General features: G+C 36.5%; 1 protein-coding gene across 1 annotated transcript; it reads right to left on the bottom strand.

Annotated features, from left to right (window-relative positions):
• Positions 1-508: 508 nt before the first annotated feature.
• Positions 509-16,956, bottom strand: ABHD10 (abhydrolase domain containing 10, depalmitoylase). Its single transcript, XM_043999208.1, has 5 exons — positions 16,797-16,956; positions 14,252-14,435; positions 5,080-5,191; positions 3,893-4,030; positions 509-1,425 (listed from the first exon to the last, which is right to left on the bottom strand). Exons 1-5 carry the CDS (start codon positions 16,927-16,929, stop codon positions 1,084-1,086), a joined length of 909 nt encoding a protein of 302 aa, XP_043855143.1. The 5' UTR covers positions 16,930-16,956; the 3' UTR covers positions 509-1,083.
• Positions 16,957-27,011: the final 10,055 nt, after the last annotated feature.

The following is a 27,011-nucleotide window of genomic DNA, read 5'->3' as shown; positions in this document are numbered from 1 at the left end:
CGGGGCAGCTAGATGGCACAATGGATAGAGCACCGATCCTGGAGTCAGGAGTACCTGAGTTTAAATCCAGCCTCAGACACTTAACACTTACTAGCTGTGTGACCCTGGGCAAGTCACTTAACCCCAACTGCCTCACTAAAAAAAAAAAAAATTCATGAAAGCATGGAGGGGTTACAATAAGCATCAGTCCAAAAGTACACACACAAATAAAATAATGGATTCTTGAAATTTTGAAGTAGGCTTAAATATAACTTCAAAATAAAAAAGCTTTATAAACCTAATGCCTATTTCATATTATGAAGGTACTTGGAGTAAGGTTCTGATTACCTTAATTTAATTTAAAATATTCTACAGGATCTATTAACAACATATATTTTATTTTATTTTTTTTTTTTTTGGTGAGGCAATTGGGGTTAAGTGACTTGCCCAGGGTCACACAGCTAGTAAGTGTTAAGTGTCTGAGGCCGGATTTGAACTCAGGTACTCCCGACTCTAGGGCCAGTGCTCTATCCACTGTGCCACCTAGCTGCCCCAACAACATGTATTTTATAAAAGTCACAACCTTTTACATTTTGAACTTTATTATAATCAGACTTTTTCAAATTTTAATTTCACTAAACAATTCTGGTGCATTTTGTGAATTTGCATATCTGAACATAAAACTATCACAATCATTTCACAAATCTTCATATTTAATGGTCTTAAATGAAAAAAACTAAGCTTTATTTTACAATTCAAGAAGCATTAACCAAATATATCAGTTGGCACAGTCAACACAAACATTTTCTTGGTAAAAAAATAGCGTAGGAAACATTGTAATGAAAAAAGTCTAGGATGGAAGGAAAGAGAAAAAGACTTTCAAAAGCAACCTATACTTTATTCACAATATTTACCATCTGTGCAAATGTAGCATTAAGAAAATTATCATATAGTATTTACAATACAGAGGTAAGAGAAAAAACTTATAGCCCAGTACTTTTTGTCAACCCTTATAGCCTTCCTGATTCATTAGTCTGCCATTTCAGTTAAAAATTGGCCTCTGCTTGACCACACAAGAAAGTGTATATTTGTGCCACCAGAAACTCAATTTGAGGTGGTAAGCTTATCAATTAAATCATCAATGGTATACACAAGAAGTTTGATGTCCTCCTTCTCCTTCATTCGATGATCACTATTTTTACGGAGGATGATATCTATATCTGTGCTGATCACCCGTTCAGCGACCTGCATGGAAGTTTGCCATGGAATGACTTCATCCTTCATGCCATGGAGCAATCTTACAGGGCACGTCACAGGGATAGGGCCTTTTAACAAGCAGTGGAGTTCTGCCTCTTTAATGAAACTGTACTTAATGATATGAAATCCATCTTCACTGTACTGTGTAGGAATCTTCCATATACCTTTCACTTCTACTTCTTTTTTTGCCTGTTGGGAAAAGTCAGGACTTTAAAATATGCACTTATGTTTACATCCTACAGTTACAAACTGTAAAGACAGAGGAAAAAAACCAAAAATATCAGCATGTTAGTATTTCAAATTCAAATATTGTGTGCCTGTACCCTAAATTAAGAATAAAAGAATAAGGGGCAGCTAGGTGGTGCAGTGGATAGAGCACCGGCCCTGGAGTCAGGAGTACCTGAGTTCAAATCCGGCCTCAGACACTTAACACTTACTAGCTGTGTGACCCTAGGCAAGTCACTTAACCCCAATTGCCTCACTAAAAAAAAAAAAAAAAAAAAGAATAAAAGAATATAAACAGTGAAAAGTTTAGGAAAAAATCTGCTTAATTTCAAAACACATCTCAATAAGAAGAGGGGATATAAAGAATGAATAAGATGGAGTCCTCAGTTATCATCCAAGAAAGATGTGGATGGAGATGCAGCGTGGTCACTGCCCCTAGAGGTGTTACAGCAATAATTTCTAAAGACCCAGAAAAGAAAGGTCTTGCCATTAAAGTCCATGATATTGTCAAAGACTTCAACATCAGAAGCTGATACAATTTTATTAGTGGAAATGACATTAATGAAGAATTAATATCTGCTGTGTTATTTTCCCCTAAGGATGATGGGACTTTTCCATCTGACCTGTGGCTGAAACTTTCCATATATGTTGTCTCCCTCATTAGAATGTGAGCTACTTGCTTCATTCATTATTTTATTAAATACCTATTATGTGACAGACAGACATTATACACATACAACTAATATACTTATGTCATTTTGATCACTGTATTAAATTTCAAGTTGAAATTATTACTATGGCTTCTACTTTCTGTGACTCTAAGGATTTTTAAAGATATAAACAAAGGGATCATTTCAATTAAATGACAGAGAAAAACATTAATATCTCCTAAGATACAAAGGAAATAAATATTGACCTACATGTCTATTTAATCATCTTTAGAAAATCATTAAAAATTCTTTGTATGCACATTGAGAGTATTACAAATAAAAAACAATTAAACCAGAAGAGGCAGACTTTGGAAGATTATTCTCTACAGCAGATCATATTTTTGTAGTCACTTAATGTTTATTGTTCGTTAATTACCAGTGCCTAACACATTGCCTACCACTCAGTAGACCCTTAAATACTTGCTATGGGATTACCAAAAAAAAAAAAATTCAATTTAGTACAGTGAAATAGACTTTAAAGTTTTCCCTCAACAAGGAGTTTCTCATGCATAATTTAAGATCACACCAGATTTCTTAAGAAATGTTTAAGGGAAGGGACAGCTAGGTGGCACAGTGGATAGAGCACCAGCCCTGGATTCAGGAGGACCTGAGTTCAAATCTGGCCTCAGACCCTTGACACTTACTAGCTGTGTGACCCTAGGCAAGTCACTTAACCCCAACTGCCTCACCAGAAAGGAAGGAAGGAAGGAAGGAAGAAAGAAAAAGAAAGGTTTAAGGGAAAGGGTAGAAAGAAGTATAGAATCAGCTGAAATAGGAGGTGAGAGAGGTTAGAGAGAGGAGCTTTATTTAACAAAGACTGTGGTCACAATTGTTGCAGCCATCCAACTAAACAGAAAATGAGTCACTAATCAGGTAACTTATAGGCATGTGATTGAGACCTGAGAAAAACAGTGATACCATTTTCACCTTTTCTTTTCTCTCTCATATCATTCTCTCTCTTTGGATCTCCTTATACAACAGTTGTATGCCAAAGCACAACTAAGGCTGATGACCCTTGGCCTAAAAGGAAAGTGTTGCTACTTGATACCTGACATATAGGGCAGAAGTTCTCATTTGTGTGCCTCAGAGTTGTAAAACTATGTAGAACTCTAATCTCTATTTTGTTTTTATTACTATAGTTTGTAATGCCCTCAGACATCTTAGAACAAGTTATGAGAGGTTTGTCAACTTCTGTTATTTCAGACACTTTATCTCTGTCTCAAATTTGTCTAAGTACTACACTAAACTAAACCAATTTAGCATCATAAAACACAGCGATAAGTAGAAAAAAGGGAACCAAATAAATGTTTAAGCAACAAGCAAAGGTGAAATCAAAAGAACAAAAATGTACAGGTGCAAAAGATTACAAAAGATGTGGACAAAATAAAGTAATGTGATTAGTAAAGAGACAAACCATGGAAGCAATTTGAGAATGTGACCATGTGTGGCTCAAGACAATCTGACAGAAAGGTTTTGGACAAATAAGAAAACAAAATGAAGTGAATCTTGAAGTAAGAAGCTTCAATAGCTAAGGGACAGTTCATGAAGGAGCAAATACAACCAAGAGAGACACTTGAAAAATGTAGAAAAGTTAGAAGGAAGTACATAGTCTTAATAAGCATGTTTTTGAGCCAGACCTTCTTCTCTCTCTTTCTGTCTATATACATATATATATGTGTGTATGTACACACACACACACACACACACACACATTTACTTACCTCAGTGGGAAGTTGATTAAATCTTGTTACCACGCTATCTGCTGCTGTAGCTATACCAATGAGAGCTGCTACCTTTGTTGGGCGTGCAATTGCAGCATGAAGCATTAGCCAGGCACCCAAGCTAGATCCAACCAGTATCTAGAAATAAGATATTTATTTTTAAAGTAAGATATTAAAATACACAAAACGTAACACTTTACATAATGACTGTCACTAATTTTAAACTGTGGGCCTCTGATAAATTTGGGAGGATACACAACTGAAGAATTAATTTGCCATAAGTAGTTGAAAAGTAGTGGGACAAAGTGGAAGGAGTGAGTACTAGAACCTGACTTTGTGACTTCAACATTTACTCCTGTGATCATTCTCAGAGGCTCAGATCATTCATCATTCCTGTGATCTGAGCCTCAGTTCCCTCATCTCTAAATCTAAGATAACAATATTAAGTAGTATCTACTAAGCACTAATGTGGAGTTCATATATGCAAAGTGCTTTGTAAAAAACTAAAAAGTACTATATAAACATAAGCTTTTATTATAATACAAAGAGTTATTATATGAAAAAAACTAAAGAAAAAATAACCCCAAATTAAGCAGTGAAAGAAAACTACACTATTTTTTTAAAGTAGCAAAATTTTGAAGATGCTATCCACCTTCAGAGAAAAATATAAGTGGAAATAAGTATTGTAATCTTACATATATGTATATGAATTTATGTGTATATATGTGAATGTGTGTAGTTATCTATATGTGTGTGTGTGTGTATATACACACACACGTGTGTATATATATATACATTATCTATCTAATGTCTCCACATTTAATTGCAGCCTTCTTGGGGGGGAAGGGCCAGGAGGGGGGAAAATCAAGCAAAAAGTACACAGCAGAGAACAAAAGAAAATCAACAAGGAAGCAAAGAAAAGTGGGGCAGATTTGAAAACAATGTGTAGCATTTATAATATAGGGTTTCCTGAAATGGAAATTTATTATTTTATATTGAATCCTCTCCTATGTTCTGCTGTGTACATGGCAATGTTTTTTTTTCTTTTCTTATTTTGCATTTAAGTTCAAAATTTTTAAAAATGTTTAAAAAAAGAAAAAAGTGGCAAAATTTTGCCTTTTGTCTCTTTTTCCGTTTTAAAGAATATACCAAGAATCTAATGTCAGTACTTAATCACATAAAATAACCTGAGGTCCTTCTGCTAAATCATCAATTATAGAGAGAACATCTTTCCTCCATTTCCCCACTGTACATTCTTCAAAATTGCCTTCTGAACTTCCACATCCTGCATAATCAAACCTGTAAAATAATAAGATGTATAAACAAGATTTTCTAGTACCCTGATTACTAAAAAGCATAGATAATATTCTTTCCCCCCAATACGCTACAATGCAAGTACAAAGGGAATCTGATAGTAATATGCATAGATAGATAACATCTGAGATGTTTAAAAAATAAATTTTGAGCTATTTTTCATTTATATTTAATCTCAAAGGTTGTTAGCTATAAATGGGAAAGTTTATGTCCTTAGTTCCTATTGTGTATGCATAATGCTACAAATGTATGATCTGTTTTTTATTTTGGGTCCCTTCCTCCCTGCCCCCAATACACACACCTCTAGTCATTTAAGGACTAGATTCTACATATAATCTAGTAACTGCCCATGAGTAGCTAGAGAGGGAATAAAAAAAAAATAGTAGAATTTCCAGCTTCTGTTACTGAAAGATGGTAGCACTGAGAGAAACAGAGACTTTGGAGGAAGATGATGAGTTTGGTTGTAGCTTTAGTGATTTCCACTGTTTGAAGTCAATAAAGAAAGGACTCACGTTTGCTAAAGGAACTGGAGGGAGAGAGAAGACCCCAAATATCAAGTTTGGTGTGACACGGATCTTGAAGTTTGTGATTAGAATCTTTTAATGTATAGTTAGTTATATCGGCAGAAGAAAGTTACGCATAATCTGAATAGCTAACAACTTTTGGCTGTTGTCTAGAATAAGACCTAATTTATCTTGAATAATCAGAAACCAAAGTATTCTAAATGAATTATTTTTAAAAAATGAATCACCCCTTTAACAGCAAAAACATTTTAATAACTTATTACAAAATTTGTCATTATCTATTTGACCTGGAAAGTAAAGCATATTGAACATGATTTTGCTTTTTTTGTGACAATTCAGGGTCATTACTGTGAAAGGGTGAAACAATGTTGGGATATGTACTGAACCAAGTATTTGTTTTCTTGCAAAAATTCCTAATGGAGGCAGATGAGCAAAAAAAAAGTTTTCTTCTGAATAGTCAAGTGGATACAGTGACATCTTCTTTAGGGAAATGTAACAGATTTCTTTTGTTACAAAATTAACTGTTGAATCAAAGGTCATGGTAGACTTCTCTGAAGGGAAAGGATTTCCTCCCTCCTTCCCTTCCTTCATATCCCCTGGGCCAGCAAAATTTCCTTGAATATAATGGGTTTGTTCTCATTCTTCAGAGAAAAAAAAATCTCTTCTTCCCTCTGCTTCCTGATATATTTTTACCTGTCAAACACTCAATACATTATCGTCTTAACCCTATACTTTAGTTCAACATTTCAAGAATTTGTACAAGAATGTATTCTGGAGAGTCTTTACTGACTCCAAAGTTTACAAATTGTTTTTCATCATTAGAAACAAGTCTGCAAACAAGAGGGCACACTTTTCCCCAAGTCTATTATAATGTTTGATGTGACAATTTTAGGTAAAAACATTAAAATTGTATTTTTAATGTTATAAAGAAATTGAATCGTGTGCTACTTGATAGACAACTTTCTCATGAAATAGTCCAAATGTTATTTCACATTGTTAACATTTTGGTAACTAGGCTGAACAAAAGCAGTAACCCACCAGTAGATGGGAAGGATGCTAATAGCCCTGTAAATATCTGTGTGAACCTATAATTTTAAGAGAACAGCTTTGCTAATAACTTCACGAGGCAATACCTCTAAAATGCTCTTTCACACACACACACACACAAAAAAAAAATTGGAACCAATCAGGAAAAAAAATCAACATCATTGGGGATACTTTATTTCTAAGCATCAAAGGCTTTGTTTTATGGGAATCTGTAACCTAGTACATGTACAGATCGTCCCAATCCACCTTATTCTGTATAAATCTGGGTACACCTGAACCCGCTAGAACTGGATCTGGAAAACTGACAAAGTGGGCCAATTTCATCACTACATTAAAATGATTTTACTTATTGTTTTTCATCATTTGATGTTGTGTAATAGAAAAAATGATGGACTTAAAGAGAACCTGGGTTGAAATTCTTGTTCTAGGACTTAACCTATCTCAAGTCACTTAACTCCTCTGGATTGTCTTCTCAGCAGTAAAAAGAGGGGATTCTCCAAATAAAATCCCTTCTAGCCCTATGTCAAAGATCTATATTTAAACATTATAACACTTGACAAACTATAGCCACCCATCAGAGAATACACATTGTCAATCAACTCCATGTTCTTCATAAAAAAAAAATGTGCTTTAACAATTAAAAAAAATACTAGCAAGTAACTATTTATTTATTTATTTATTTTTGGTGAGGCAATTGGGGTTAAGTGACTTGCCCAGGGTCACACAGCTAGTAAGTGTCTGAGGCCGGATTTGAACTCAGGTACTCCTGAATCCAGGGCGGGTGCTTATCCACTGTACCATCTAGCTGCCCCTAGCAAGTAACTATTAAGTGTAGACCACTACGGTAGGTGATAAATTCACACTAGTCTAGACATAGGGGATGTTCTTCTGATCTTTTCATTGAGAAACACTAAGATAACCTTAAATTTAACTTTGTGTGTGTTCTTACTGTGCTCAAATTATCATCTGCAAAGAGAACAGGCCAGGCATCCTTCCTTGGCCTCCATTCAACATTTCTAAACAGCCACTGAATGCAAGGCAGCAGTGCCAATCCACAGCTTTGAGAAGCTCATACACTAGTTCCATATTAATCAATAAAGGAACATTTTATTGATACTTATTCTATTTTATTACTATATGCCCAACACATATGCCAGATACTGGGGATGAAAATGTGAATCTGTCCCTAACCTGTAGGAGTGTACAGTTTAGCTAGGGGAGATAACGTGCACATTAATAGGCATATATAAAATAGATAAAAGATGATTTTGTGAAGGGATTTGCAGTGAGGGGATCTGGAAAGACTTCATGTAGAACATGGTGCTTGAGTTGAGCCTTGAAGGAAAGTAGAGATTTTGAGAGGCAAATGGAATACTGAGTATGAGGAACAGCAATATAACATCAAAGAAAGCATTTTCTCATGCTTATTCTTTTCAAGTTATATATAGACCTTTAGGTTCTTTCTGAAAATATGCTTTTCCCAGCTCTTTTTTGTGGTGGCTAAGAATTGGAAATAAAAGGAATGCCCATCAATTGGGGAATGGCTAAACAAGCTGTGATATATGATCATGATGGAATATTATTGTGCTATAAAAAATGACAAGCAGGAAAGACTTGTATGAACTGAGGTATGGTGAAGTAAGCAGAACCAGAAGAACATTGTGCACCGAGACAGCAATATTGCTTGATGAAGAACTGTGAATGACTCAACCATTCTCAGCAGTACAATGATGCAAGACAATCCCAAAGGACTATTGATGCAACACACTATCCACCTTCAAAGAAAGAACTGATATTGATGAAACACAGACTGAAGCATGCTATTTTTTCACTTACAGTTTTTTCTTTAATTCAAGTTTTCTTGTACAAAATGATTAATATGGTAATTCTTTACATAATCGTACATGTATAACCCATATCTGACTGCTTACTGCCTCAGGGAAGGGGAAGGGAAGGGAGAGGAGGTATAAAAATTGGAACTCAAAACTATAAATAAAAATGTTTATTACTTTAAAACAAAAAAAAACAGAAAATAAAATAAAAAACAAATACACACAAAAAAATATGCTTTCCCTTTGCTTTTAATTAGAAGTCTGTAATCTATATCAAGAGGGAGAGTAGTGCAGTATTTAAACAACACATCTAATCCTTCCTGTTCTCTTGTTTGTGTATTTTCTATGGTACAAGGTATACTTTTCTGTATTATGAGTTTGATATAGCTGTTAAAGACTGCTATCAATGCTTGAAATAAAGTGACCACCTCAGAGGCTACTGACATGAGTATAATTTAAATTAACATTTACATACAATTTAAAAAGCTCTACCATGAACAAAACAATTTTAATAGAAGAGAAATTCTAAAGTGGAGGGGAAAAAAACAACTTGCATTAAGTTATCCCTTATATATGCTTAACATATATGACACATAGGGAAGTAACACATATGGGACCAAAAGACATTTCCTAAATCAGTGTTCAAATGATGTAAATCAGTTTTCAAAACTTTAAATGATCATATGAAAATATGTTCCAAATCACTAATGTTAAGATAAATATATATATTAAAAGAATTCTGAAGTTTCACTTTACTCAATATGAAAAAAGTTGATAAAAAAACAGAAACAGTCAATATTGGAGGGGCTAGAAGAAAACAAGTAAAGTAATACACTGTTGGTAGAGCTGTGAATTAGTTGGGCATATCAATTCAGAACTTTGAAAGAAATGTGACAACTTTTCATATCTTTTTTTTTTTTTTTTGCAGGGCAATGAGGGTTGTGACTTGCCCAGGGTCACATAGCTAGTAAGTGTCAAGTGTCTAAAACTGGATTTGAACTCAGGTCCTCCTGAATCCAGGGCCGGTGCGTTATCCACTGCGCCACCTAGCTGCCCCTAGCTTTTCATATCTTTTAACCCACTAGTTCCAATGAGGTGTAAGAAATCAAAGTCCAGTCCAGACCAAAATATTCATAACATCATTTTTATGAGAGCAAAGAACTGGTCACAAAGGAGCAGCTCATCTATTCAGGAATGGCTGGAAAAGACTGTGGTATATGAATACAATGAAATATTTTTGTGCAGTAAGAAATGACAAATATGAGGGATGCAGAGAAACCTGGGAAGATATGTATGAGCTAGTAGAAACAACACTGGTTTGCAAGTAAGAGCAATCTGCTATCGACACTACTTGTATCATTTTGGGCAAGTGACATTGCCTCCTTGGGCTCTTAGTTACTCTTAACTGTAAAATGAAGTATTAGGTAACTTCTGACATCCCTTCCAGTGCTACACTTAGGATATCATGAAGCAAAATGAAATTCTCAGAACCAGAAGAATCTATAAAATGTATCTGAAAAGATCCCTTAAAGGAAGCTAAGCCTCTGAGAAACAGAAAAACCAATAATGGTTCCAAAGGACATCCTTCCTTTCTTTCAGCAGGGAAGTTGGGGATTATGGGCAGCACTGTTCATGTTGTAGACAAAGTAACTGTGTTGGTGGTTTCTGCTTAACTCTTGAGGGATGGTAGAAGGGGGAGACTCGGATACATAACTCTGATACAAAACAAAAAGCACCAAAAAAAACCCCAAACAAACAAAAAACAAAACAAAACAAAAAAACCAAAAAGCACCAATCAAATGTATTTTTTTAAATAAAAAGTTCATTCACAATGGAAATCTTTTGCACACTACAGCTTATTAATAATTTAAGATTCGAAATGAGGAACATGGAGATAAATGAACAAAGCATAATCATAAAAATGCATATAACCTATAAATACTAGATTATCACAAGCTTTATAGTTTTTCCTTTTCCAACTATTAGATTTTTTGTTGTCATATAAGGCAACAACAGTGATCATATATTCAGAACTTAAACAACAGGACCTCAGAAATATTAAGTTTTGACTTAGTCTTCATCAGTGACATTCTAACCATAGGCATGATGACAAAAGTCAGGAAATAAATGTGATGTCCTTGCCCCTCACAACTTATCCAAATCTGACTCATTCTTTAACGCTCCTCCATCAAGGTTCTTCTATAAAATCTCCATTTACGACTTTATTCCTCAACAATCTGGATTACCTAGACCATTCAGCAATGCTAAAATGGCAGAATCTTAAGAGGTAGAAGGGACTTTCCAGATCATACAGTAATATCCAACTCCCCCATTTCAGAGTTGTGGGAATTGAGGTCCAGAAAAGTTATATAATTTGCCAGAGATCACAACTAGTTGGTGTAAGGCTATACATAAAAACCCAGTTATCTTCTCAAACAAGTGCTCTTCCTTTCATACCTCCTTTTATACCTCCTCTTGTGGAACTTATTCACATATTACATCTACATACAGAGCAATCTCTGTATCCAGATTTAACTTTACAGGAATATATTTTATTATAATTTCATAGTTTTAGAGTAAGAAGGGGGATCAGACATCTACTTCAACTCTCACATTTTATAAATTAGATTACAATGGTCAGTGAGGTAAATTAACAACTCGCCCAAGGTCAAATAGCTACTAAGTGTCAGAGCCAGAATTTGAATCTACATCATCTGACTACAAATTGAGCCCTCTTACTATTTTCAATTGTAATTTAAGCTTTTTAAATAGAGATATCATGTTTCATAATTATACTTCTTGCAGTTTTAGCATTACATGAATACTCATAAAAGGCATAAGTCTTGAGGATATATTTTAAAATAGTTGAAATGAGTTTCAAAACTCAACAATATAACATTTTCAAAGTTAATTTCATAAAAGAAAACAGATTAATACAATTCTCTCAATTTAATTAGTTTCTAAAATAACTTGTTCTGATTCTTAAAACAACCAAATGAAATAAAAAGATTCTGAAGGTTATAGATCTGCCTGTTATATTTCTGTGGTTATCTGTGTCAGACAATATGTAACTAAAATTTTCCAAAATGCTTACACGAATGTTAGCTAAATTTACCCCTAAGAAATCTCTGGCATAATAGGTTTTAGATTACTATCTCTTTCATATGTGAATGACTCTGATGCCTGCACAATAACTAAATTACTTATCTAAAACAGTGCCAAAATGAGATTACCAAATGTAACCACTCTGTGTGATCTTTTCCATTCTCCTTTCAATTACCACCCTACACAGATGACTCAAATTTATATATTTTCCTGTCTCCTAAACACTCTAGTTCTATATTTTCAATTATCTGCATCTAAATTGCATTGCAGTTAAATACAATATGTTCAAAACTTAAGTACTCATAATGTCACTACCATTTTCCCAATCACTCAGGTTTGCATCCACCCCCACACATACATTTTCCCCAAACACTGCCAAGTCCACATTGATGGCAGGAATTTTGCCTTTTTATTCCTTTGTATTCCCAATATTTAACCAAGTATGTGGACTACAGTAGGTACCTAAAAACTGTTTGTTGAAGTCCTTCCAATTTAATTGAAATTATCTCTTAAGCCACATTCTCCTCTCCAGTTCTACTATAATCACCATAGTTCAGGCCTTCATTTTCTTATGCAAACAATAAAATATCCTAGATATCTTCTTATTTACAATCCATTTCTTTTTCAGTACATACATCTGGATTCTGTATTTTTTAAAAAAATCTTCCTAATGCACTGCTCTCTGACAATGTCATTCCTCTATTCCAAAATCTTCAATGGTTCTCCAATGCCAACCATATCAAGGGTAATTCCTAACCCTAGCTTTAAGCCCCAACATGGCTCCAACCAGCTTTCTCTTACTATTATTCCAAGTTAAACCCATTTTATTTTCCTCATTTTATACCTCTAAGTGTTTGCTAAGACAACCCCCTAGGTTTTAAATAGATTCCCTTTCTCTTACTATGTTCAAACCCCTCTCATCCTTTCCTAATAACCTACCCCTCTTCCTAATATCTGTCTCCTTAAGTTTTTTCTACCCTTCAAGGCCCAACTCAGGGGCTATATTCCCAATGAAGCTTTTCCTCTTCAACCTTCCCCCCACCTCTAGAACTGATCTTTCCCCTCAAAATTCCTCATATCATTTGTACTGAACTTAACTACAATTAGATATGTCATTCTCCTTTGTGTTAAGAGTTATTTATTTAGATCCTTTCCATTCAATTATAAACTACTCAAGGCCAGTGTCTATGGCAATTAATATTCAATGTGCTATTTCCACGTGAGGGAAATCTTACATATTTACTGAAATTTTTGTTAATGTAGCAGTCTTCCCCAAAATGAACTACTTGAATGAGGGGGTCAATCACTTAGAAAGCCAATGAAAAGTCTGAATTGCAGAATATCATGAAGTGAATGTATTTTTGAAAAAACAGCACCTTGAACTACACTAAAAATAGTATGATCAAATAAAAGAATAATTACAATGGATAATAATCTCATTATATTTACTGTGCATATGTAAATAGTGCTTCTAAAGTTCTTAATAGGTTTATTCTCCAGTAAATTAAACATCCCTTGACTTACTTGGCACAATTTCCTTTTAAAACCTATATTTATCCTAATAAATTAACTACGCATACCCTTTGACCCACTACTAGGTCTATACCCCTAAGAGATTAAAGAAAGAGAAAAAGGACTGATATTTACAAAAATATTTATAGAACTCTTTTGTGATAGCAAAGAATTGGAAATTTGGGGGCATCAGGGGATATCTAACAACTGGGAAATGCTAAAAAATGTGATAAAATACTATTGTGCTAGGGGGCAGCTAGGTGGCAGCTAGGTGGCGCAGTGGATAAAGCACCGGCCCTGGATTCAGGAGGACCTGAGTTCAAATGTGGCCTCAGACACTTGACACTAGCTGTGTGACCCTGGGCAAGTCATTTAACCCCCACTGCCCCGCAAAAAAAAAACCAAAAACAAAAACAAAAAAATACTATTGTGCTATAAGAAATTATGAAAGGATGGTTTCAGAAGAACCTGGGAAGACTTGTGTGAATAACAACAAAATGAACAGAACCAGGAGAACAATCTGTACAAATAACATCCACATTGTAAAGATAATCAACCTTGAAAGACTTAGGAACTCTGATCAACACAATGAACAACTACAACTCCAAAGAACTCATTAAGAAAACCGCCATCCACCTCCTGTCAGAGAGGTGGACTCAGAGTGAAGACTGTAACATTATTCTGGACATGGACAACATAGTAATTTGTTTTGCTTGATTATACATGCTCATAACAGAAGTTTAATTTTTCTTTCTCATTGAAGGGAAAAAAAGGAAGGAGGATTTTGGTTAACAGAAAAAAATTAATCATATTTTTATCATAATCTATACCCAAAATTTTAGGAATTCCAAATTGAAAGTGTTAAAATTAACATAAAATCATTGCTTCCTAAATCCATAACATGAAAGATATACTATTATAATAATAACATTAAAAGACTGGCTGTAACTTATTCTGGTTAGTTATAACCAAATAGCCATCATTATCCTATATAGTAGCAGCGTTCTCTCTGAAATGTTTCCTACCTTATATAGGCATGACCTAGAGATTTGCAAAACTCTTCAATTGCCAATGCTTTAGTCCCATTCATATTAGAAAGATAGCCTGGGATGAAAATAACGCCTGGAGTTTTGCCTTTTAACTTCTTATAAGCCAGATTTGGAAGGTTTGGCCGACGAAGGAAAGAAGCATGTGTCTTCCATCTGAAAACTAGCAAAAACAAAATGAAATATCATCCTTTACCTTGTACAGACATCACTTTACTAGGAATATCACAAAATATTTTCATGATTAACAAACATAACTTGTTTTGTGTCACACATTCCATGAAACACAAAATAGTTCATTTTGGCTAGAGTAAAGAATAATATAAAGTGAAGGGAATGCGAGATATATTTGAAAAGAGCCAGAATGTAGAGGATCTAAATGTTAGTCTACATAATTTTTTTTTATCTGCTCAGTAACTGAGAATCAATTAAGGACTGAGCAAGGAGTACTGACCAAAGCTATGCATTAATTTGACAATACTATGTAAAATGTATTCCAATTAGTAAAGAGGTTGAAGGAAACTAGACCAAGAAAGTACAACAGTCTAGGTGAAAGGAAATGACAGCCTGAGATACTGTGGTGGTGAATCAAATTAAAGGGTGAAATATGTTGTTCCAAGTCAGAAGGGCTTGACAACTGATTAGATGTAAAAAGTGTAGAAGAGGAAAATCAAGGGTAACAGATGGGTGGTGCAATGCATAGGGAGCAGAGCCTGAGGTCAAGAAGACTCATCTTAATGTGTTCAAATCCTGTGCCTCATATTCCTACTAGCCATGTAATCCCAAGCAAGTCATTTAACTCAGTTTCCTCATCTGTAAAATGAGCTGGAGAAGGAAATGGCAAAGCACTCCAGTATCTTTGCCAAGAAAACCCCAAAAGGAATCACAAAGAGTCAGACACAAGCGAAAACAACTGAACAAACAACAAAGGATAACAACAAATTTTCAAGCACAGGTGATGATAGTGCTATTAACAGAAAAAGGGACGGAAGGAGATTTGGGAGAGAAATTATTTCAGTTTTATACATGTTGAGTTTGAGCTACTGGAAGGAAATACAGGTACAAATCATACGTAAACCCATATAGAGAGTGCAAAGGCGCCCTTAGAGGTCATTTTAGTTTAATCTCATTTTACATATGAGGACACTAAGATCCAGAGAAGGTAAAAGACTTGCTTAAAGTCAAAAAAGTAGTAAGCATCAGAGTTGGGTTCTAAACCCAAATCCTGTGACTTCAATTCAGTGCTCTTTCTCTTATACCACAGTGGATAACTGGAAATGTGATTGTGGACCTCAGGACAGATGTCAAAACTAAAAACACAGATCTGGAAATCAACTCCACTGTAAACTCTAAGAACATGGCCTATATTTTGTCTTTCTTTTCTGTTATTCCATACTATCTAATTCAGTATTAAGACACAAAAAGATAGGTAATCTTTTATACATCAAACACTTCTTTTCACACCATTTGCAAAGTTAAAAAAATATTTGCACAATCCATTCAATTCAAAAACATTCAAGTGTTTTTAATATAGGTAAGGTATATGAATCCTAGGGAATACAACCCTCTCCCCTCAAAAAACTTAACTATGCCTGCTCACAAGAAGCTTATATTCTCATTAGGGGACATACAACAGCTATACAAGTAAACATAAAATAAGACAAAGAAATTTTAAGAGCAAGAGAGTTCAAACAACTAGAAAGATTAGGAAAAGTCTCTAATAGGTGATGACACCTAAGCTGTCCTGTATCCATAAACTTGAGATTCCTCAAGATAGAAGAGGAAGGTGAACAGTCCATTTATAAGGACCAATTTCTCATTTTCAATAGAGAAACTGATACCTTGGGGAAACTATTTCAAATAAATGCTAACATGTTTTATTTGCTAAAATGTCAAATGATGGCATTTCTAAATTTCTTTACTTGAAATACAGGCAGATTACAACAGAAAGTTTTTTTTTAAAATATCTTCCAACATATCCAAGAGTTTAGACTTAATATAAACTTGTTTTTAAAGTTCAGAGACACATGGATTATGAACTGGTGCTAACAGGTGAGGATCAAACTCAATATGAATAACCTGAATAAATTTGCGTGCAGAACTTAAGGGAAAAAACACCCTTCTCAATTTAAAAACAAAAGACATGACCTGGAACCTGTGGCTTCAAAAAATACTTGGCCTCTCCTCCAGACATTTTTCCCCTCCCTCCCTTCCTTCTTTCTTCATCAAAGATTTGAGAAAAAAAATAGTATTGAAAATATGGTTAGGGGTGTGTATTTGTGTGTGGGATGGCACTGGGGATTTAAATTTGAATAGGACACTAAGGTTAGACACCCGAAATGAAGGTGAGGGGAAGGGGGAGCAGAAGGGGAGGGACGGCTGGAAAGAGAAAGGGAGGAAGAGTAGGGGGAGGAAGGGAAGGGGGAAGGGCCACTGATACCAGAAACCACGGGCAGCAAAGGAGGCCCAGGGGCGAGTCAGGCCCAGGAAGAGCATGGCGGCCGCCGCTCCTCCGGACACTGACCTGGGCCCTTCCGTGGCGTTCTCTCGACCATTCGGGAGAGCAACGCGGCGGAGCTAAAGGAGAAGGCAGCCCAGTCCCAACTCTTCCGCCGTGCCAAGGCTGCGGCAGACACCAGCGATGCGCAAGCAGCCATCTTCCCGGCAGCCCGCCCCCTCTCTCCTCTGCGCCTGCGCCCTTTGGTCCCCGTGAAGCGCTGGGGGCGGGGTGAAGGGAGGGGCTCGTGGATGCTCGTGCGCCTCTACACGAGCTCACGCACCTCCCGGGCTTTGGCGGAGCGCCCCTCCCCCAATCTGGGTCCAAATTCAGCCTCTGACACGTGATGGCAATGCGACCCCGGGCTACCCGCTAGAAGGAGCTTCCTTGCCCCGTCGTTCCCCGTATAAACCACGGGCCTAGTTTAAAATTTGTGTCACACCTGTGCCCTTATTCTTCTTACCTCATCATTACCTAACACCTAATGATGCACTTTGCCCGGGTGACCCTTAATAAATGCTTATTTATTACACAGCACAGATGTCTCAGCATCACGATGATTTAAAATTACAAATGGTGTCCACTTCCCCTACCAGGAGGCAACAGCAGGAACCTCCAGGGGCTCTTGGTTTGGGGATGGCATCTTTCTGATTGTATGGAGTAAGGTCTGGCACACTTAAGGGCCTCAGAGTAATCTAGTTATTTGAAAGAATTCAGCATAGCATACATATTTGGTAAAAAACTAGGTGGATGAAAAAATGTTTTGCCGAAAGCAATTGGATGGGAACCCCATCTAACAGGTCTATATTATGCATATAAGTAAATAAGTCAGGCTATCTAGCTAAGATCAGCATTATTACTAAAAAAAAAAAAGTGTGCTATTAAAACAATCCCAAAGTATTTAAACAATCAATTGGCAATTAAAAATGGGAAATCAATAACAGGAATTATGTCAACACTGACTATAATATTGTTCAGAAGTTTAACCAGTATAAAATAATTTCTACAGCAAAGTGACCAAAGGATCCCAGAAAGTGCTTTACTCAGTAAATTTCTAATTTACCAAGTGGTAAAGCCCCACCAGATTAAGAATGTGAACTTGCTGTAAAATCTTATAAAAAAGAATGACGGAGGATTATGAGAAGTATCTTTTCATAAAACAGAAAGTAGTGGAGGGTAACATCGGTTTAAAGATAGTGTAGCAAAATATCTAAGCAAAGTGAAAGAGATTTAATCATGAAAATGGAAGTAGGACTTTTTTATTCATTTTAGTCATCTGACTCTTCTTAATCCCATTTGGGGTTTTCTTGGCAAAGAGAGTGGAGTGGTTTGCCATTTCCTTCTCTATCTCATTTTACAGATGAGGAACTGAGGTAAATGGGGCTGTGACTTACCCAGGGTCACAAAGTAATAAGTGTCTGAGGTTGGATTTGAACTCAAAAAGATGAGTCTTCCTGACTCCACACCCAGTGCTCTATCCACTATAAATGACAAATAAGAAAAAGTGGAAAAGATTTGCAAAAAACATTTTAACAATTTTTTTTTCTGTCAACAATGGTAGAACCTCCACACTTGCACTTTAATATCACCATCAGGGATATACTCGTAGAGGAGCTAGAAATGACATTAACTAGGAAAGGAAGGGGGAAAAACAGCTTGACTGAACTATGCATATTTATAGATATATTTTAAAATAACACAATTGTGAAGGCATTAATGAAGGAAAGGAAGCTCCAAGGAGTGGAAAAAACTTTGACTTTAAAAATACAAAGAAAAAGGTGATTGAGAGCACATCAATTGTAATCCTGTTCTCCTATCTACTTACAAAATCTTTAAGAGTTATCTCAAAGGTATCCTCAATGAAGGTATTGGTGAGGAACAAACAGGCTTTCCCAATTAATAGTCAATAATAGACCACATCTTTGCCATTTCACAATTAACTGAAAAATGTAGAGAATGTAAGAATAATTTAAAAATATTCAATTAAACAAAACACAGATTTACAGGCTCTTTACAACGAGATTATTTCCACCTACAGATTAAGATGATTTAGGATTCCTGGAAAGATAGATCAATAGAAATAACCTTGTCTTATGACTCCTTGCAGAAATATCTACCTGCTTGGCCAAAGGAATTTGACACTGTGATGGAGGAGATAGTTTAAATTGAAGAGGTTGTCTAGATGCTTCTGTTTGTAAATGGCATTGTGCTATTGGCACCAAAGCCCTTAACATTGCAAAGCTTTATGGAAGAGATCCGTAACTACTTAAAGATTTGGCTGGCCATACTCACAGGAGAGATCCAGTGGGTGAAGAATGGCTATTGTCCAGATTATAACAAATTTGGATGGACAACCTACAGAGCTTGAACATTGGCAATGGGACAGATAGTACAGATGGACAATGAATTGAACAGGGGGAGATCAGACTTGACTGACTTTCGGAAAATATGAACTTCCTTTAATTACCCCCAAACTCTCCATGAGACCCATATTTTTAATACCATTTTAAAATTTTGTTACAATATGATATTGTGGCATGGAATAAACAGCCTTCAAAGATTTAAAAGTGAATGTCACAGAAGGCAATAAAGAGGTGTGGGTTTGAGCAGGCTATACATATAATCAATGAAGAATTCCAAAGAAAAACAGGAATAAAAGATAGTCATTAAGCAATTATATGATAGAAAGAGAAGATGAGCTGTTCCTGGGTTGAGGGCAAGAGACAACAAGTGGAGAATCAGAGTGCTCCATTGCTACTCACACAATATCGGAAGAAAGCAGGGAAGAATTTCAGAATGTTGGGAGAGGGCAGCTAGGTGGCGCAGTGGATAGAACACCGAACCTGGAGTCAGGAGTACCTGAGTTCAAATCCGACCTCAGACACTTAACACGTACTAGCTGTGTGACCCTGGGCAAGTCACTTAACCCCAATTGCCTCACTTAAAAAACAAACAAACAGAATGTTGGGAGGACATGCATAAGAATTGTACAGGCTAGGCAGGAATGACTGTATTGCATTTTGTATTGTTGGAAGGAACTTCTGGATCAATGGGATCAAAGATTCATTTGAGTACCTACACACTCATATATGTGTAGGTATGTTTGTGGGTGTGGCCATAGATATAGCTACAGATATCAAAATTTAAAAAAAATTTCATTTGATCTGTCCACCTCATGATAGCTATCATTCTAGTCTTTCATGGCTAAGCTCCTCAAGAAGGTCATCCATAACTTGTGCTTCCATTTCCTTTCCTTTCACTCTTCTTTCTTTCTTTCTTTCTTAACTCTCTGTAGTTCAACATCATTATTCAAAGGAAACTGTTCTCCACCTCCCCACCCCTATTTCTCTCTCTTTCTCTCTCTCCTTTCTCCCTCTCCCTCTTTCTCTCCCCTCTCATTTCCACCTCCACTTTTCCCTGGCTTCCTTCAAGTCCTAACTAATATCCCACCTTTTACAAGAAGCCTTTCCATATCCCTTTTAATGTTAAATAATAATAATAAATAATCTGTTGATTATTTCTAATTAGTCCTGTGTGTGTCTTGTTTGTACATAGTTGCTTTCATGTTGTCTCTCTCATTAGATTGTAAGCTCCTTGAGAAGAGAGACTACTTTTTTATTTGCTTGCATCCCCCTAGCACTTAGTATAGTGCCTGGCATATGGTAGGTAGTGGGAAGGGAATATTATTTATTGAGTGCCTACCATATGCCACACACTGTGCTAAGTGCTTCACAAGCATCTCATTTTTTTAATCATAAAAATATTTTATTATTTTCCAGTTACATGGAGAGTTTTCAAATTCAAAATTCAATTTTTTCTCCCTCCCTTTCCTTCCCCTTCCCAAGACCCAAGAAATCTGATATAGGTTGTATATGTACAATCACATTAAACCTATTTCTAGATTCGTCATGTTGTGAATGAAGAATTAGAACAAAAGGGGAAACCCTCAAAAAAACCAAAAACAAGAACAAAGTAGAAACAATATGGTTCAATCTGTATCCAAATTCCACAGTTCTTTTTCTGGGATGTGGAGAGCATTCTTCATCATGAGTCCTTTAGAATTATCTTATATCATTGTATTGCTGAGAAGAGTTAAGTCTATCACAGTTGATCATCACACAATGTTGTTGATGCTGTGTACATTAATGGTTTGACTGGTTCTGTTCACTTCACTCAGCATCAGTTCATGTAAGTCTTTCCAGGTTTTTCTGAAATCCTCCTGCTTATCATTTCTTACAACACAATAATATTCTATTACATTCATATACCACAACTTGTTTAGCCATTCCCTCATTGATGGACATCCCCTTAATTTCCAATTCTTTGCCACCACAAAAAGAGCAGCTATAAATATTTTTGTACATGTGGGTTTTCCTCTTTTTTATGATCTCTTTGAAATATAGACCTACTAGTGGTATTGTTGGGTCAAAAGGTATGCACAGTTTCATAGCCCTTTGGGCATAGTTCCAAATTGCTCTCCAGAATGGTTGGATCAGTTCACAGCTCCGCCAACAATGCATTAGTGTTCCAATTTTTCCACAGCTTCTCCAACATTTATTATTTTCCTTTTTTTGTCACATTAGCCAATCTGATAGGTGTGAGGTGGTGGGTACCTTGGAGTTGTTTTAATTTGTATTTCTCTAATCAATAGTAATTTAGAGCATTTTTCATATGGCAATAGATAGCTTTGATTTCTTCATCTGAAAACTGCCTGTTCATATCCTCAGACCATTTTTCAATTAAGGAATGACTCACATTATTATAAATTTGACTTAGGTCCCTATATGTTTTAGAAATGATGCCACAAGCATCTCATTTGATTCAAACAAGGTGATTAATAAGAAAACACAGGTATTCCACCAGCCAGCATCACACCATCCATATGTATAACCATCAGTTACAGCAAATGGAGGTTTTGAATACTGTGAATAAGTTCATTTACCTTGGCAGTATACCTTCCAGGAATGTATACATTGATAATGAGGTTGACATGCACATTGCCAGAGCTAGCTCAATGTTTGGGAGACTCCAAAATAAAGTGTGGGAGAAAAGAGGTATTAGACTGACGACCAAACTAAAGGTCTACAGAATGTTTATGCTGACTTCATTGTTGTATTCCTGTGAAATATGGACAGTATACCAATGACATGCCAAGAAACTGAATCACTTCCATTTGAGTTGTCTTAGGAAGATAATGAACATCACCTGGAAGTATAAGGTACTGGATACTAACATTCTTTCTTGAAATAAACTGCCAAACATGCAAACTCTATGGTAGAGAGCACAACTCCAGTGGGCTGACCAAATTGTTCAAATGGCAAATGTATGCTTGCCTAAAAGATTATTTTATGGAGAACTCATATGAGGCAAGCGTTCACATGGTGGTCAGAAAAAGCAATATAAGGACCCTCTCAAGGTCTCTCTGAAGAAATTTGAAATTGATTTCATGGCATGGGAGACACTGACACAGGACTACTCAGAATGGCATGCCCTCATCAGAGAAGGTACTGTGCTCTACGAACAAAGCAAAATTGAAGTAGCTCAAAAGACACCAGAAATGTACAAATCTAGAGAATCCACCTCAAATGTTCATTTAGACTATTTGTGCCCAACATGTGGTAGAACATTCTGAGCTCATATTGTTCTGATCAGCCAGTCTCAGATACACTATAACTGGACTCTAACATAGTGATGCCATTTGGGTCCTCTCTGAGAACCAAGGACAACAACCAACTTTATTCTTTCCAAAGTTACCCTGAACTCTTTATTGACACATTTAATGGCCTTTTCTCAAGCCTTTAAAACCTTTTACACTGGTGATCATTCTCTTCCTCTTCATGATACTGCTGTTTCCTGGTTCTCCTACTACCCATCTTTGCTGCATAATCAACTAGGTCCTGTCTGATAACTGTTGGTGTCCCACAGGACTCTCTCCTGATCTTCTTCTCTTCTTTATAGCATTTCTCTTGGTGATCTCATCAGCTTTCATGAATTCATTCATCATCTCCAAATGATTCTCAAATTTATTTATCCAGCCCAACCTCTCTGCTGACTTCCAGTCTCACATTTGCAACTGCCTCTTGGACATCTTGACTTGGATGGCCTGGAGATAGCTTACCTCATTATGCCCAACACTGAACTCATTATCACCCAATCACCTTCTTCCTTCTCTTCTTCCTATCTTCCCTTTTACTTTTAAAGGCACCACCATCCCATCACTGAGTCTTGAAATCCTGGTGTCATCTCCCTTCATTCCTTTGACATAGATACCAGTTGTCAGTGACCTCTGAGGCTATCACTGTAGCCTGGTGCAGACTCTCATCACCTCACCCTTAGACTTCTGCAGTACCTGTTTGTTGGTTTCCTTGCTTTAAGTTCCTCCCCAGTACAGTCCATTCCCCATTCAACTAGCCAATTCATCTTCCAAAAGTTCAGATTTATACACTTTAGGATGTTTTACTCCTCCACTCCATTTAATCAGCTCCAGTGGATGTGCCACCTCCAGGATCAAATATAAAATCTTGTTTGACTTTTAAAGCTCTTCATCACCTGACCCCTTTCTACCTTTCCAGTGTTTTTACACCTTACTCTTCTCCTCAAACTCTGTGATCTAACTGGCATCCTTGTTATTTCTTGTACATGGCACCTCCATCTCCTAATTGTGCACTTTCTTTTCTTTTGTTAAATTCAATTTTATTTTTAATTTGTGGAATAAAACCAACATTTCCATAACATAGTACACTAAAAAAGATGGTAGCACATGAAACTGCAAATCTATTCTATATAGTATGTTATTCCTTTTAAATATGTTACCATGTAAATTAATTTTAATTTTTTTTCTTTTTTTCTCCCCCCATGGCTATGTTAGACACAAATAGGCACATATATGTAATATAATTCTATTCATAATTCTATTTATCAGTTCTTTCTCTGGACGTAGATAGTGTCTTTCTTCATATATATTTGGGTATTTACAGTGGTCAAAATGACATTCACTCAAAGACATTCTTAAAACAATTTTGCTGTTACTGTATAAAATGTTCACTTGGTTCTGTTCATTTTGCTCTTCATTACTTCATGCCAGTCTTCTACCTTCCTTCAATTCTAAGCTAAAAACCCCTCAATATGAAAGCAGCATTTCTGGGCCTCCTTAATGTTATTGCCTTCCCTCTGAGATTACCTCCAGTTTATCTGTTCTGTATCTCATTTATACGTAGCTGTTTGCATGTTGTCTCCCCATCCCCACACACCATTAGACTGTGAGCTGCTTGAGGGTACAGACTGTTTTTGCCTTTTTTTTTTATCCTCAGCACTAAGCACAATGCCTTACACAGAGTAGACACTTAATAAATACTTATTGACATATATATGTGTGTGTGTGTGTGTGTGTGTGTGTGTGCAAATAAAATCTTAGACAGGCATTGAACAAGGACAATGGACTGGTCCCTGAATTAAATAGGAGTAAAAGAGTAGACTAGATTTGGGAATATGGGTTTTCAGGAATTCTAAGCTGCTCCTTGCTTCAAAGACCATCTTTGCAATATTAATATCATCCTAGTTATGCCTGTAAATGTCTATAAATCAATGTGATTTCTGAAAAATCAAAATTGTTGGTGAGCAAAAGGAATATTTAAAGATGCATATAGGTGTAAATAGACTGTAGTACACGCTATTTCCAGTGATTGTCTGAAGGTTAGTTGTGCATAATGCAGAAACAAACTGAAAAAGAAGTGGGCTAGATATGGCAATATGGAGGGATTTGGATGGGCCATGTGTTCTCCTGGTATCTATGGAATAATAAACCACTCAATTAAAGGCTGGCAATGAATAGGGTATGATCTCTATGGGTGATTTGTGAAAGGTCATGGAAAAAGAATCACATGGGATTAGAAAGCATGGACAGATAGTAATTTGCACCAATGGAGTTAATAACTATACCTTCTGAGATAACAGTATTGCAATGTTCAGCTCAGTGGCTCCACCTGCTGGTCCATGTTTCACTTTCCAGCTCAGCTCTAAATTGACCAAGAGCCACTGTATATATTAACTGATACCCTTAGTCCAGTCATTATATACAGGTGCAAAATAAAAAGCAGGCTCCTCTTTTCTCACCCATGGATACTTGTTCAATTTAATTGTTTCTCTTGAAGATCATAAGAGCATAGATTTAGAGTTGGAAGGGCCCCTGGAAACTATATAATCCAATTTCCTCCTTTTACAGATGAGAAACTGAGGTCCAAGCATTAAGTGGCAAATTCAAGAATCAAACCAAGGTCCTCTGACTCTAAATGCAGTTCTCCCTCCACCTTGCTGCTTTCTGAACCTAGAAGTGCACAGGGAAGCTCTCTGGCTCACATGGAATTGGAAGAATTTTATTCCATTATTAAAAATTATTAGGCTACTTAGGAGGTGGTATATTCCCTAGAACTAGAATAGACTTGTTTGTAATTCACATATTCAATTAACAAAACAGCACTATTTGTTTGTTTGTTGGTTGGTTTTTGGGGGATCAATGAGGGTTAAGTGACTTGCCCAGGGTCACACAGCTAGTAAGTGTCAAGTGTCTGAGGTCGGATTTGAACTCAGGTCCTCCTGAATCCAGGGCCAGGGCTTTATCCACTGTACCGCATAGCTGCCCCTGATAGTTTTTCAAGAGGAGAAAATTGAACACAGTTCTTCACCTACCATCACTAAATATAGGAAACCAGCAAGAAAGATTATAGCTAATCACGATGAATGTTGTTTCTTGGCAGTGACTGGCTAAAAATTAACCAACACATTCCTTTTGTGTTATCATAGGTAGTGGACTTCTAGTATTGAATGCTCATTGCCATAACTGAAAGGAAAAAGGCTCACTTCTTTCTTATGTGGTAGCTGCAAACTGTGGCTTAAGCAGATGAGCCTGTTTTAGGGAAATAAACTTGTTATACATACCAACTCCTCAAACTAAGGCCTGCATTGCTTTTTTCATACTTCCTGGTGCCTGCATAGCTGTAGCAAGACTTGGGAATAGGTGCATTTGCAAGCCTCAGCTGTTCTAAAGGAGGTTTTTTTGTTTTGTTTTGTTTTTTTTTATGGGAGACCCAACCTGTAATATCACTGACTCATTGAGCAAACTAACTACTCTACAACTTGTAGTCTTAGATCAGGGGTTCTTAACCAGGCATCCATAATTAAAAAAAATAATAATTATTATTATATCTTAATAGAATTAGTTTCCTTTGTAAATCTATACATTTTCTTTTACGTATTCAAACATATTATTTTAAGGAGGACTCCATAGGCTTCAGTAACAGTTAAAGGGGTCCTTGTCTTAGGGAGATGTCTGGGGGCACAAGGAGGCTAAAGGATTTGCCCAGGGTCATACAGTATCAAAGGCAAAACCTGCCCCTAGGTCATGCAGCCTCTCTTGCTGACTATCTAGAATGGTGCAGTAGAAAGAACATAAATCTTTTTTTTTTCTTTTGTGGGGCAGTGGGGGTTAAGTGACTTGCCCAGGGTCACACAGCTAGTGTCAAGTGTCTGAGGCCAGATTTGAACTCAGGTCCTCCTGAGTCCAGGGCCGGTGCTTTATCCACTGCACCATCTAGCTGCCCCCGAAAGAACATAAATCTTAATTCAGAGGACCTGTTCTTCTGCTTCTAATCTTGCCTTTGATGCTTACCACCTCCATGACCTTGGGCCTGTTAGGGAGGCTCCCGAACTTCAGCTTCCTCATCTGTGAAATGAGGGGTTTGATATAGATGGCCTCTGGTCCATTCAAGCTCTAGGTTTCTGATCTTATCATCCCACACAGCCTCACAAAAGTCTGTACAATCTAGAACTTTTTGGGTAAATACATCTCACTTTGCTAGCAGTAAAGATTTAAGTCTGCTCCCTAAACATAGCTAGAGATACAGACTCCTTGAGCAAAACTGCTCCTGTTCCAGCTTCTGCAGGACTTCTACAGATCCTTCCTTTAAAGATTCACCTTCGGGGGCAGCTAGGTGGGGCAGTGGATAAAGCACCGGCCCTGGGTTCAGGAGGTCCTGAGTTCAAATCTGACCTCAGACACTTGACACTTACTAGCTATGTGACCCTGGGCAAGTCACTTAACCCTCACTGCCCCACAAAAAATAAAAAAATAAAATAAAATAAGATTCACCTCCCATTCAGACCGCAGATATATGTACATGGTTATTAGCATGTTATTTACCTTATTAGAATGGGAGCTCTTTGAGGGCATGGATAATGTTTTGAATT

This window comes from Dromiciops gliroides, chromosome 3 (assembly GCF_019393635.1).
Source record: "Dromiciops gliroides isolate mDroGli1 chromosome 3, mDroGli1.pri, whole genome shotgun sequence".
Classification (NCBI taxonomy): Eukaryota; Metazoa; Chordata; class Mammalia; order Microbiotheria; family Microbiotheriidae; genus Dromiciops; species Dromiciops gliroides.
Note: the sequence above shows the minus strand (reverse complement) of the source record. Positions and strands in the feature narration are given on the sequence as shown.

Bases quoted from the DNA above. Each gene is read 5' to 3' on its own strand.
- ABHD10 (XM_043999208.1), bottom strand. From the start codon at position 16,929: ATGGCTGCTTGCGCATCGCTGGTGTCTGCCGCAGCCTTGGCACGGCGG. The intron at 4,031-5,079 runs GTTATTTTATGT...TCTTATTTCTAG, and splicing joins ATTTAGCAGAAGGACCTCAG to ATACTGGTTGGATCTAGCTT. The intron at 1,426-3,892 runs GTAAGTAAATGT...TTTTCCCAACAG, and splicing joins TTAATCAACTTCCCACTGAG to GCAAAAAAAGAAGTAGAAGT.